Source organism: Panicum virgatum, chromosome 5N, assembly GCF_016808335.1.
Source record: "Panicum virgatum strain AP13 chromosome 5N, P.virgatum_v5, whole genome shotgun sequence".
NCBI lineage: Eukaryota > Viridiplantae > Streptophyta > Magnoliopsida > Poales > Poaceae > Panicum > Panicum virgatum.
The window spans coordinates 1,245,781-1,260,081 of record NC_053149.1 but is presented as its reverse complement, the minus strand read 5'-3'; the positions used below and the strand labels follow the sequence as shown (position 1 = coordinate 1,260,081).

The following is a 14,301-nucleotide window of genomic DNA, read 5'->3' as shown; positions in this document are numbered from 1 at the left end:
TGGTACGGTACGGTGTGCCGGCCCCAGGAAACTAGGATGAATAATGCATCTGCATCAGCATCAGTATCTCCACTGTTGGTGCTCCTCGGGCACGCGACCGACGCCCACGCCAGATTGGATTGACCGGCGGGCGAGGTCGCGCGCGGCGGCCGGGACCAACAAGGCTTGATCCGCGTCGTGGACGACCCGACCGGGCACCAACAAAGCAAGCGGGCGCTACGGAGCCGGGGCGCGCATGCACATGTTTCGTGTCTGTGCCGTCGGCGTCGGCGGGCCCCGATCGATCGGCGCGGCTGTCCGTGCCGTGCCGTTGCCCTCATCATCATCACGAATGATTATTAGCATTATTATTTATTTCATTCAAGCGTCGTCACGGCGTAATCGCAAGCTACAGTAAGTAATCGCAAATAAAATCTCTATCAGTCAGATTATCCTAAGTTAGTAATTATCCCTGTCAGCATGCAGGATCAGCCATGTCCCTACGCACTCATCCCTCTCGAGCTAGCTATATAAGTGTATTTCAGTTTCACACTCGCCATCGCCACTGGACATTGGTGCTCCTCCTCCTAAGGCTAAGACTAAGAGACAACAGCATAACCAAACCAGCAGCGCCGGCTATGGATCACGGCGGGGGAGGGAGGAGCAGCAGCCGCCTCCGGGACCGCCTGGCCCGGATGTTCCGCCCGGCCTCGCTGCTCCGCTCCACCTGCAACACCACCGCCTCCGCCTGCTCCTCCTCCGCCGCTGTCGCCCCAGCCGGCGCGCCGTCCACCACCCCCAAGGCGCCGCCGCCGGCCTCCGCGTGCTCCTCCAGCCGCGCGCTCCTCGCCGCCGACGCCGCCGTCGCCCGGGACTCCTTCCTCGCCTCGTCCCGCCGCGACGTCCTCGCGCCGGCGCTCGTCGCCCGCACCGAGTCCTTCTCCACCGCCGTCGACCGCCTCAACCGCCGCGCAGGGGCGCCGCTGCTGGAGGCCAACGCCAGCGCCAAGGACAAGAGCCCGCGCGAGTACCGCCTCGGCGGCAAGAATAATAACAGCAGCGACAAAATGAAGACGAAGCTGCTCTCCAACCCCTACGGCTTCAGCACCTCGGACGACGACGCCCACAGCGACGTCTTCAGCAGCGACGCCGAGGACCTCGCCGGCCGCGGCGGGGCCACCGAGAAATTGACAGGCGAGTCGGCGGAGACATTCTTCTGCTCCTCGCGGAGCTTCTCCTCCGACTCCTCCGAGTTCTACACCAGCAAGAAGAAGAAGAAGAAGACCAAGCCCCCCGCAGCCGCCTCTTGCATTACTAGCAAGCCGCCGCCCAAACCCCCGAAGCAGCAGCGGGGCCAGCAGGCCGCCGGCAGGCGCCACCGCCGCGCGGCGAGCGGCGCCTGCGACACGTGCGGCGTCCGGGACGGGTTCCGCCCGGTCGTGTGCGCGGCGGAGGAGCAGGTGCGCAAGGGCTTCGCGGTGGTGAAGCGGTCGCGGGACCCCTACGCCGACTTCCGGTCCTCCATGGTGGAGATGATCGTGGGGCGGCAGCTCTTCGGCGCGCAGGACATGGAGCGCCTGCTGCGCTCCTACCTCTCCCTCAACGCGCCGCGACACCACCCCGTCATCCTGCAGGCCTTCTCCGACATCTGGGTCGTCGTTCACGACGGCTAGCGCCGCCTAGCTAGCTGCCTAACCTGCAGCCTCATCATCATCAATAAGCCTGCATGCATTGTTAAGAATCTGCTTCTTGATTAATCATATCATGCACGTCGATCGATCGCGGATAAATGTAGACGCTCTATATATCTATAATGTGTTGAGTTTGCTGTGTGATTTGCTACTGTTCGCGTACGTGATTAATCTAAGAATTCTTGATGCATTCGGTATTGATTTTGATGTGAATTTTAGTAGATGATGACAGCTTAGCTTCTTCGTACTGGTGCTGTGTGATCCTCAGGTAGCTTCAGATTTGGAAGTGGATTTGGATTGACTGACCGCTGAGAGTCTGAGAGCTAGCAGCGTCATGGTTTTGTCTGGTAGCTAGTGCCTAGTAGCTCCTAGCTAGAGGTGCTGTGCCTGTACCTGACTGACGACCTGTGGTGCCTGCGTTTGATTTTCCTTCGGGGACAATCATTTGGACTTTTAGAGATGATGATGACAAGGACACATAGACACAATGTACTCGATCGAGCTTGTGTCACATTTGTGTCGGCATGCAACTATTGGTTGCGTGGTGAGGGCTTGTCGAGTGAAATTTGAAAACGGACCGATCAGTACTGTGTTATGCGCGACACCTTTATATGTGTCACAAGTGCCGCCATTACAAATTGTTTTCCATTCAAATCTGTTAGAAGTATGCAGTGAAGAAGGTTAAACTAAGAATACTTTCAGCTGGACAAGTAATGTAAGGTCAAGTTCAGCATATACTGACAGTGGCTACCTGTCAAAAGGGCACTTAAATCTGCGGCAAACCCAGCCACTTCAGTTTCAGAGTAGAGCATACAACTGCATTCCTATACATGCTGAAAAACGAGACATGCTGCCAAACAACCAACCAAACCCCTATAATATTCCAAGGGCCATATGCCGCCAGTCACATGCTGATAAGAATTTCAAACGATTCAGTAAAGGCGATCGCCATAAATTCTCCTGCGAGCACTACATGTATGGACATTCTGGCTGCTGCGCATACACAAGCTAAGCCTCCTCAAAAGACTCGAATTTGGACCGTGGCTGTTACACAAGAGGTAGAGGTCAATGGGAAAAAGGAATGGAAGATAGCAGTAGAGTATTGCCTTGCCTTGCCTTCCTCCTCCTCTATGAGGACATCACTAGCTTGGGATTTGGGCCTTTTCTGCTTGCTGCCTGCCTGGCTTTTCACCCCTGCCCAGGTCTCAATTCACAAGCAAAGGTGGTAGATCAGATGTGCACTCAGATCGCAAGCAAAGGTGCTTCTAGATATATACGAGCAGCGGCGGTACGTTGGAATGAATAACCTCGGAAGCAGGGGCCTCGCCTTTCTCCAACAAGTATAGAATAGTGCGTCCAAGCATGGAGCTGGAAAGGCTCTATCTACTCATGAGCGCCTATAGAATATACAGTAGCAGCAGACGGGGTGCATGGTAGTACTGTAGTAGTAGATTTTGCATTTGAAGTTTGAAAAAAAGCAGGTTGACAGCGAGCGCCTTGGCGCATTCTCCAAACCATGCTAATGGAAGCGTCTTGTTTCCTCGAGGGAGCAGGTTGGGATTAGGTTTGTGGGGCAGTGCTTCTTCCGCTGAAGAAATGGTACGTACTATTATAGTGGCATCACTACTGAACTACTTAAGCCTTGTTCGTTTCTTGTTAGATGCAGAGGCGGAGACAAGGACCCGAATGCCACGCCCATCTGCTGTATCTTTCTTCATCACTCCTGGTGTTTATTAGGTACCGTGAAGTGTGTACTATAGTTAGGGGTGGTAAAGGGCCCAATATTTTGAACTAGAAAATCTAAGGGCCGGACTCTAATCTTATATAATTTTGAACTAAATAATTTAAGAGCTTTGTTGGGCTATGAAGAGGTCACTAGAGCCATAGTCATTACCACCCCTAACTATAGTACACTAGTAGTAAGAAAAAGGTATATAGAGCCAGTACCTGATGTGATACTCAGATATACACTGCTGTATACGTTGGGGCAGCTTGCATCAGTATTGCGCGCCATGCATAACGCTCAAGTTTTACAGCTTAAAACGGGCAGTTTTGATTTGAATATAATGCCCCGGCCAGGCCTTGGCTAGCTACTTTTCCAGCATCGGCATCACATCACATCTGCTCGAGGCGCCAAAAGGTGGTATCTTGGTACGTAGCGATCAACGGCAATCTAGTCTCACTTGTCGAGCAGAAAGGCCGCAACTGTACTATTGTTTGACAAGCAGTATATAATTATTAATGCTCCAATATATATATATATATATATATATATATATATATATGGACTAAATGCAGTTAGAAAGTCTACTGTGTATACAGTACTCCTATAGAATATATGCCCCATAAAGATATAAAGCAAGCTAACTGCAGATAATTTAGTGGTTAGTGTGGTAGTAAGTCAAGCAAAAAGGCTGTTCGTCTTTGACCTGGATGGACGTGTCGCGCGCCGGAGCAGTGTTGGGTTTGGATCCATCGCCTCCCTCGCCGCCGGAGCACAAGTCTGCTGGGTCGACGCATGCACTGCGTGGACGTGTCGTCGTCGTCCACCACACCACCTTCCGCTGTCGGAGGAAAAGCGGCCGGCCGGAGCCTGGAGAAAGGCGACCCATGGACGGACCGGCGGTCGCTAGCCTTTTGGTCTCCATGCACGCGCGCGCGTTCTATCATGCACGCATGATGATGCGCCACTCGCTCGCTCACTCTGGCCGATGTCCGAATTGAAATGTCACCCGGCCGGCCAGGGGCACCTCTCGATCGGTGCGTGTGCATGGCTTTTCGACTGTTTCTCTTGTAGGCGTCAACAGCCATGGCGGCCATGGCTGATGGCTGTGCATGCATGCAGTTTTGCCATGCCTGCCCGGCCGGCCGGTCGCAAACCACTGTGTCGCCCCTCGTGCTGTGCTGCTACGTGCTGTCTTGTTTCAAAGGAAAGAGTACGTTTGAACAATGCTCCTCGGAGCCTTCTGTGTCCCCTGCGTTTGCATCTGTATTTATTTGTACACAAGTACGTACGTACGTCCGTACGTATGCCATGCATCATGCATGCGAACTTGTACTGACGCGCTGTAGCGCTACGAAGCACACTACAGTACGTTCGTGAGATGGAGATCGGTCGACAGGGCGGCGGCAGCAGCAGCAGCCGCCAGGAGCCAGCAGAGGCAGGCAAGGAACAGTGCTAGGAGTGGGAGGCAGCAAACCGCAGTAATTGGGGAGGTTGCAGGATTCAGGAAGCTGCGGATGCGATGCATGCAACAGCAGGCGCCTACTCCTAGAGTCCTAGTTAGTACTCCCTCCGTTCACTTTTGATAGCTATATTTCATCTTGACACAATGACCAAGGAAAACAACTTTACTTATCATATAATAAATACAACACGGACTTTTTTGTTGGTCCTCCAATACTTTAACTGGAAACTCCTCGTTACCAGTGCTATTTATTGCCACAGCCCATGCCATTAGCAAATATAGCTATCATTTGTGAACATTTGAGTTTTTAAAATATATCTATCAAAAGTGAATGGAGGGAGTAGTACATAGGCGGCTAGCGGCGCTAGACGCCATCCGGGAGTCCGGGATCTCGTCGCTGCGGCGGCGCCAGCAGGGCAGGGCAGGCAGTCAGCGACGGCGCGGCCTCGCGAAACGGCCGCGACGCCCGGCGGTGGTCTGCAGTCTGTACCGGAATGCATGCGCAAAGGCAAAGCCTCCTGCCACGGCGCGCCGGTGGTGGGTATGGAGGGAGCGATCGACCGTCGACGGCGTTGCTGCGTCAGGGTTAACTAAACCGGTGGGAACCGGTCCGGTTTGACCGGTTACCGGTTAAACCGGTCCGGCTCGGTTTCGGTTTGGGCCGGTACTAAACCGGTCCAAATTTAAAATTCAAATTTAAATTAAAAAAAATAAAAATGTTTAAAAAAATTCTTAAAAAATACTTCAAGGTGCGACGAATCTAATGATGTCAAATTTTTTCAAAAATTCGTCCATTTAGTATAGTTTGCGGGCATATGAAGTTAAATCAAAAAAAGAAAAAGAAAAAATGGGCCAGCCCATTAAGTCCCACCGCATATGGCGGCCGGTAAACCGGTCAAACCGGGAAACCACTTTTAAACCGTCGGATTTTTTAGTTAAAACACCGGTAACCGGTCAGACCGGACTGGTAAAACGGTCAAACCGGTCGGTACACCGGTCGGAACCAGTTACACATGTGCTTTTAAATTTGGATTTGAATTCAACCGGTTTCCGGTCAAACCGGTCCGATAAATTGCTACCGGAGGGCGGCGATTTGACCGGACCGGTCGGTTTTTTAAACCCTGTGCTAAGTTTGCTTGCGCGCAAAGCCTGTCGAGGCCGCCGCAGCAGCCCCGACCTCCTGACACTGACACGAGCGTGTTTGAACTCGAAGCGCTTCGAAATCGAGATCTTGTTTAGATGGTGTAAAATTTTGATTCTTGTGAAAGTTTAAATTTTGGATCTAAACATGATGCCGCAAAAAAATGCATTGTACGAATTGTCAGGTTTAGCAGCTTAATTATTAGAACAACTGCAAATGAACCAACTTCTTACTCGCAGATAGATTAGAGTGGACTACGTACGTACTAGTAGTGTACTTGACAGTGGCAGTGTGCGTTCGAAAAAGAAGTCACTCGTTGATGGGCGGCTGGGACCACCCCAGGGAAAACGAACAAGGGCGCCCTTCCGCCGGACCACGGATGCGGGTCGAGCGAATGCGATCTGCAAGCAGTAAATGCTCTCACATTCTGCCGCCTGCCTGCTGATGCTGCTGCAACTGCAAGAGACATCGGCAAGCAACTCGGATGGAGCGCGCCTTCAATTTGCATTTGCTCTTGCCTGGCCTCTTGCTCGGCTAGGTAGCTCATCGGGAGCCGCGCGCGTCACGGGCTCACGCATCTTGCTGGTCGGCCCGGCCGTCGTCGACCTGGCCTGGCCGGCGCTCCGCTGGCTCGTCGTCTCGTACTCTCGGCTCCACTCTCCTCTCCTCTGCGCTCGCTGCCCTTCCGGCAGGCGCACTAGCTCCCCCGCAGGCCCGCAGACACATCACGCACGGCCGCTGCTGGTTGCTTGGCTGGCGAGTGGCGACGGGGAAGGAGCGAGTGTGGGGTCCAGCTGCCAGATATACGGGCCGGTGATTAGGTCCGCAGAGATCCTGCATTGTCCTGTGGTTGTGCTGGGCTCTCTACATGGGCTCAGATCGTGGCCCATCCCTGGCAAACCCAATAACGATCCACAAAGAAAGATAGCGGTTGGTTGAGTGCACATGAGTCCAGGGACCAGAAGACGGGCATCCAAGTCAGCAGCTTACAATGCGCATGCGTGCCGAAACATGCATCTCCCTCCGGACACGCCTGCATTGCTTTTCCGTGGAAGCCTCGCCCGCCCTGCCGGGAGTTCCGTGCACGCGTTTCCTCTGGCCCGTAATCGTACTGCGTGCTTTCACCTCTGTTTACGGACACAAGATTAAAAGAATTCAGCAAACATTAATATAATACCCCAAATCTGATGGAGTTATCATCATTCCCTCCGTTCTAAATTATTTAGATATATTATTGTTGCTATGAATCTAGATATAAATATGTGCTGGAGGTTTTGCTGCTTGAAATATCGGTCGGATCTGCCTCTGATATTTATTTATTTTTTTGAAAAGAAACCTCTGATATTTAGGAACAGAAAGAAAGAAAGGTCACTGCTGGTAAAAAGAATAGTGCCGTCACGATGGAAGCTGAGATACTTATTCCTCTCTTTTTCGAGGATGCTGAGATATTTTGCAGGCCGTGACAAAGAGGAAATATCCAATCCAATCCACTGAGAGAGATCAATGGCGCAAGCTGCAGCAGCAATTCGCTCGCTTGATGGGCCGGACCCATCTGTGGGACAAGGACCCAACCCAGCAAAGCGGGGACTAGTAGGGAGGAGTAGACAGAAGAGTCAAAGGCCGGCCACGTGGCGCCTATCCGCCGCGGGATGAGGTTGCTCCAGCGTGTGGCCACCTCGTTGCTTGCCAACATGGTACGACTACTGGAGTAGTACAACGGTAGTAGGATTCGCACGATTCCCGGCCATTCTGCCGTTTCGCACAGGACCACCGACCATTCCTACCTTGAATGAAATTGAAATCACCACCGTGCCCTTCTCACAAGTTTCGAACGTGCCCCTGAGATCTACTGCGATGATGTCACAAAAATAGCCAACTCTACTAGTTCGAGTTACTCGACCTCGGTTCTAATCATGTTGCCGATTAGTGAACTAAAGTGCCATTTTCCTAAAAAGGAGACTTGAGGGCTACCATCGACGCTGTTGTTCCACTATACTACCAGGTTACTTAAGCCAGTTTTAATTAGAATGTTATAAAAATGTCATGAGTATTAAATTAGCTGACATAGTAGAAGAGAGAAGATGGAGTATCATGAGATACGAGGGAGAGGTGTCATCACCATGACACTCTTCCGTATCAGTTATTTAGTTTATACTTTTGGTAACCATGCGATAACACTTCCCACTGAAACTGGCGTTAGACGTTTACATTTCATGACAATTTAGAGGATTATACCCCATTTTTCTTGAAAATAAAGAGAAATCCCCGCCTCACCCCTCCATCGCTGCCAACGTTTTCGTCTGCTGCTGGTCCAACGGTGTGTTTGGTACCTGTAATTTTCATTACAACTATTGTGCGGAAAAATATGTTCATTGTTCTATTTTTTGAAAGAAAAGTTGTACAGGCCTATCATAATATACCAGGGTCCTTCCTGCAAAAATTGCCTGCTGATTATTTATTTATTCACTGTTGAAGTGCAGGGCACGCGCCCCTCCGGAAAATCATTGGACGCCACCACAAACACGCCAAAAGGTGAGGAGCGCGCACCTACGCGACACGCAACGAGTGAGCAGGCGGCGCCCAGCGAGACGGGGGGAGATCGCCGAATCCTTCCTTATCCACCTCGCCGCGGCGCCATGGCCGCCGCCGCCGCGGTCGTCCACCTCTCCTCCCACGCCCGCCTCCGCCGCTCGCCGCCCGAGCCGCCCTCCACCTCCTCCCGCCGCCCGCCGCTCCTGCGCTGCCGCGCGTTCAAGCAGGAGGCTGACGGGGGCGGCACCGACCCGCCCGCGTCGCCGAACCGCAGGAAGAAGGGGCCGCTGTACAAGCTCAAGGCCGCGATCCAGGGGCTCGCGGGCTCCCGCTCGGCCGCCGCGGAGGCGTACGGGGGAGAGTACCAGCGCGCCGTGGAGAAGGCGGAGGAGATCTTCTTCTCGGTGAGGCACCGAGCTCCATTCATTCATTCATTCATTCATTCATGATGAGCCCTCTCGCCCTTGGCCGACGCAGTACGCGTACAGTACATGTACTGTTAGCTTTGGCATCTGTTTGCTGGTTTCAACACCCGATGGATGATCGGCTAGTTGAATGCCCGTGGCCAAGTTCGCTTCCTTGTGCCTGCACGGCACAGGTGCCCCTCCCTCCCCAACAGGTGCTAAAACTGACCTCCAATCTGGTCCGCATCCTGGTTACTACCTGACCATAGGGTGTTCGATGATTGACTCTGATTTACAACTATTGGTGGCTCCAATGTCCAATCCATGTGTAATACTCCACCTCCTTGCAAAGGCAGGGATAGAGGCCTACACTACTCTAGTGTTGGCTCTATAGCATGTGTTAATCTTGAAGGGCATACACTGCACGATTGCACATGTGGGGGGCGCCCTTTGCAAATTAGTTTTTTTTTTCATCACAAGCCACAAGCCTAAATTGAAATTGGAGATAAATTTCTACACTGATTTCCATATCCTTCATTTCATTCATTCTCAGCAGAAATGGTCTGCAACTCAAAGATGCGCTGGTTAGAATAGTCTAACCATGTACCAGTGTTTGCTGATTCAAACCAAAGTGCCTTCGGAGTATCAAATTGGGGCAGCATGAGCGAGCAGTGCTTTGTTATATGTTGCTACTGCTAGAGTGCATGCATTGTGCCTACTCACTTCTTAGCCTGTCAAACAGTCCAGAATCCAGACATATGATTCATGCTTGCAATGGACCCTGTTGATCACGAGTCATGTTGTATACCAGCAATAGAGATCACAATTCTGTTAGACCTTACTTTTCTTCTGCATTAGGGTGTCCTCCCTCTATGTTCGCTTATTTCCTTCACCATTTCAGGTTGCTACTCAGCTAGGAAAATATGTTATCACTATGATGAGCAGTGGTGTTGTACTCGGGGTCGGATTTCAGCTATCAGGTTTGTCAGACTCTTGTGCTGCATTGCCTTTGCTTTATACATTATACCTTTGTTTTCATTTCGCATACCTTTTCTGGACTTCCGTTTACTTAGTCAGACTATTCTTTTTAGGTGGAGACAGCCAAATGAATGAACTAATTTGGTACAGCTGGCTTGGTGGGGTGATTATCGGTACAATGATAGGTACAAACAGTGTTCTAGAGGAACACTGCAAAGCTGGACCTCGCAATGTCGTCATAACTGGAAGGTAGCTTATTTGCACCCTTATTTTAACATGCCTTCTGAATATTTTGCTAGGAAGTAATATGCAGTGTGTTCATTTTTCTCTTATCTCTTGACTTGACTTGTATATGTTTTCTTTTTTATTGGAAATCATTGTGTAGCATATTCTAAATAACAAACAATGTCTCTTAGAAACAGAAAACTGTCAAAGCTACTGTAATATTTGGTGATTAACATTTACATTGTTTTTTTAATCCTCCAGCACAAGAGGGTTAGGAAAAGCACTTGCTCGTGAGTTTCTTCTTTCAGGAGACCGGGTTGTTATTACTTCACGAAGGTGATTTTCGTGATCATGGTGCTTAAACTTTAGTCTAGTTCTATAAATCTGCATTTACATATTTCTTATGGTGTCTTATGCTTTGTCCTAGTTTTAAATATTTTCTTTTTGTGAAGACAGTCCTGAATCAGTTCTTCAGACTATCAAAGAACTTGAAGAGAACATTCAGGAGGGCTTATCAGTCGCCAAAAAGAAAGAAAGGAAAACTTTATCTCATGCCAAGGTTGTTGGTACAGCTTCTGATGTCTGTAAACCTGAAGATGTGAAGAAGTTAGTGAATTTTGCTATTAATGAGCTTGGCTCAGTTGACATTTGGGTAGGTGATTCTTTACAGTTCTGTAGCTTAAATCTATATCTTATTTGCCCTACCTTTTGTATTTGTTGAACTGAATGGCTAGTCCAAAACTGGATTGTGCATGGCTATTGAATTTCCATTCTTTATATCAGTTGTGCAACATACTGTATATGATGACCATAAGATAAATTCTGTGGTCCCCACTTTTCGTGTTCCTGTATGGTGCTATGGTTAGATCAAAGAATAATATATATTTACTAATTATCCTTCAATCTTATGTACAGATCAATAATGCGGGCACAAATAAAGGTTTTAGGCCACTGGTAACTTTTTCTGATGATGACATTACTCAGGTCTGTTTATTGTTATATTCTGTTGCCTTCCACTATGATGTTGCATGTATCATTGATCAGCAGACTTGGTGTAACCATGATATCTTATTTCCTTCTTTTAATTTGTTCTGAACTACTTCATGTTGTTACAGATCGTCTCAACAAACCTAGTTGGGTCTCTGCTGTGCACCAGAGAAGCCATGAATGTCATGCAATACCAAGACAAGGGAGGCCATATATTCAACATGGATGGAGCAGGTTCTGGAGGATCAAGTACACCACTGACAGCTGTGTAAGGACCTTAAATTTCTAATAATCGGTTGCTTTGGTATTAGCCTATACTGTATAAATGTTGTGCTATTTTTTTCTTGTTAGCCAAAACTGTGTTGTGTTGGAATTCCTTGTGTGCTGGAGCTAAATCTGATGCTGAACCCAAATTTGTAGCTATGGTTCAACTAAATGTGGACTGAGACAGTTCCAATCATCACTTCTGAAGGAAAGCAGAAGATCAAAAGTTGGAGTGCACACTGCCTCTCCTGGTATGGTCCTCACAGACCTTCTTTTGAGGTAACTTCTCCATACTCATAAAATTTTAAGTTACTCACATATCAGCTGTCATGATATGACTTATAAGTTATAAAGCTCACTATGAACTCTGTATATATTGGTTGTCTGATAAGTACTTATATTGCATTTGACATGGCGCAAGTGTTCACGATGTCTAAAGTGCAGAGTTTTGTGTAACAATTGCAAAACAATGCTTGATTTAGGTGCTTCCTTGCATACATACACAACATATTAAACACGAAGTTGTGTAGATGCTGCTTAGATTACCTCATCACAGATTCCATGGTTTGGTGCTGTAAAATAAACTATTCTATAACTAGATTAATTCACTGTTTCCGTGTATGTACAATTAATTGATGAGGTATGTTTGGGTTATGATATTCATAACTAACTTAATAGCAGAAAGATCAAACATGGCCTTATTAATTACCACTTGTCTACTTGGCGAAATGTGTGTTACTTATTTGCCACTCTTCAAATATGATCTGATCGACCCTCTTACTGTTGTCTGCCAGGATCATGTTTACTCTTCTTCACTGATTACCTGTTTCTTTGCAGTGGTTCATCCCTCAGAAATAAACAGATGTTCAATTTAATATGCGAACTTCCAGAAACAGTAGCTAGGACATTGGTTCCAAGGATGAGAGTTGTTAAAGGAAGTGGAAAGGCAATCAACTACTTGACACCACCAAGGATCTTGCTGGCCTTGGTTACTGCATGGGTTCGAAGGGGGCGGTGGTTTGATGATGAGGTACACAGATTTACTTATTTCATACTACCTAACATACACTTAGATTTAGCTTTAGTTCAATAGTGTCATTGTTCACCCATTGTATTTACTTGGAAAAATGGAACTCAGAACATTTAGTTCTTGTGCTTCTTAGATTTACATTTCTAAAGCTAGAACATTGAGTTCTACAGCTGAGCTAAATGTCTAAAGAAAGAATGTTTGATCTTTCTTTCCATTGGATTGACATTAGTTTTTTTTGTTTCCATCCTTTCTGGTTGTCATTTTGACATGTTATAGTTTTGGTGTTTTTTATTCTCTTTTGCTGAATTTGGCAGTGTTCAAATTTATATTTTTGCTGTTATTATGCTCGGAGTTATATGATCAATCATCTATCCATTACAGGGAAGAGCAGTATATGCAGCCGAGGCTGATCGAATCCGCAACTGGGCTGAAAGCCGAGCACGCTTCTCTTTCACCGATGCCATGGAGATGTACACGGAAAACACATGGGTTTCCGTATTCTCGCTCTCTGTGGTCTGTGCATTCATAATTCTTTCCAGCTCAGGTGGACCTCTTCCAGGCACATGATCCCCAGAGTTGCCAACCTAGATACTCCAAATTTATTTTCACCAAAGGCGTTCTATTATCAGAAGGCATATGACACAACACTTGTGAATGGGGAAGAAGATGAACCCACAAATGTAGATAGGTGCAAGGGAGATCAGCAGCTGCTTCCTCTCTCACCATTTAAGGCTTGGCTAACCATGTTCTCAGAAAAAGGGTAAATAGAATTTGTTTTGTGGGCATTCCCACTTCTGTAAGCTAGTCTGTGATCTGTGACTTTTAAGAACATGTATGAGAAAGTGAGCACGATCAGAGTCGATAAAAGTTCTTGCCTGCTCGGGCATGCTTATTTAATTATTGTAACTCTCTGATCGCCACTTGTTCCCTTAGCACTAGAGTATATATAACTTGAGTCATGGGTCAGAACTCAGAATCATGAGATGTCAGGTGTGTATGCATGTCATCTTTTACTTTTAGGTTGCCCTGAGTCATGGCTTATAAAGGCTGGCTTGCAATGACTTGAATTTGCACTCTGGTTTGTGAGTTGATAAAGAATTGCTGCAGTTTACAGCTGCAGGGAGAGGTACCACAGCGAGTAACAATATTTATAGAAAATCTGCAGACATATATCGATGGTAAAGTGTATAGTACTACTACGGGTGGGAATGTGGGATGATGCTATGCATAGATTGTGTGCCATGCATGCATGATGCCTTGGCAACTCCCCTAAAAGGGAAAGTGGAAACGGGTTCTTCTTCCAAGTTGATAAGAGCGGGCACTTTGAAGTTGGGTGTCAATTCTTTCCTTTCCCTGAGCAATACTAGTGCTCTCACTAGGGATGAAAACGGTCGGGAAAACCCCTCAACCGTTCCTGCAACTGTATTTTTTGGACGGGAAAATCGGACGGGAAAATCGGACGGGAAAACGAAATCGGTATTACGGGATATCGGGAACGGAATCAATCGGTCGGGAGCATGCCGATTACGATCGGGAATCGATAACTCAAAACGGGAAAATACATACAACCACTTCAAACATTTAACTCGATAAAATAATTACAACTATGCATAAATAACATGGAAACACGTATAACTAAGAAACACAGGTAAAGTGAATCACGAATTCACAATTCACGTTGGAACACATGCAAACAACAATTCACGTTTCCAACACAGGTAACACAGCCGACTACGACAAATACGGGAATTCCCGCGAGAATTTTCCCGACTGAAAACGGGAACCGTGAAAACGGTCGGGAAAACACCCCAACCGTTCCTGTTCCCGTTCCAGCCCGTTTTCCCATTTTCCAATTTTTTCGCAGAAACGGTTTACGGTCGGT

At 48.0% G+C, this 14,301-nt stretch overlaps 2 protein-coding genes across 3 annotated transcripts; both read left to right on the top strand.

Moving 5' to 3' along the window:
* The first annotated feature begins 528 nt into the window (after nucleotides 1-528).
* Nucleotides 529-1,869, top strand: LOC120671980 (transcription repressor OFP3-like). Its single transcript, XM_039952259.1, has one exon. It carries the CDS (start codon nucleotides 618-620, stop codon nucleotides 1,650-1,652), a length of 1,035 nt encoding a protein of 344 aa, XP_039808193.1. The 5' UTR covers nucleotides 529-617; the 3' UTR covers nucleotides 1,653-1,869.
* A 6,613-nt stretch (nucleotides 1,870-8,482) lies between these two features.
* On the top strand, nucleotides 8,483-13,480 carry LOC120673475 (probable chlorophyll(ide) b reductase NYC1, chloroplastic). 2 transcript variants are annotated; one of them, XM_039954317.1, is made up of 10 exons: nucleotides 8,483-9,150; nucleotides 9,837-9,915; nucleotides 10,027-10,162; nucleotides 10,400-10,474; nucleotides 10,595-10,790; nucleotides 11,054-11,122; nucleotides 11,254-11,393; nucleotides 11,546-11,668; nucleotides 12,227-12,419; nucleotides 12,801-13,480. In XM_039954317.1, the coding sequence occupies exons 1-10, from the start codon at nucleotides 8,977-8,979 to the stop codon at nucleotides 12,984-12,986; spliced, it is 1,371 nt and encodes a 456-aa protein (XP_039810251.1). In that variant the 5' UTR covers nucleotides 8,483-8,976; the 3' UTR covers nucleotides 12,987-13,480. The 2 variants fall into 2 exon arrangements, with proteins under 2 accessions (XP_039810251.1, XP_039810250.1); XM_039954316.1 differs by having other exon boundaries at nucleotides 8,489-8,935.
* The last annotated feature ends 821 nt before the right edge of the window (nucleotides 13,481-14,301 follow it).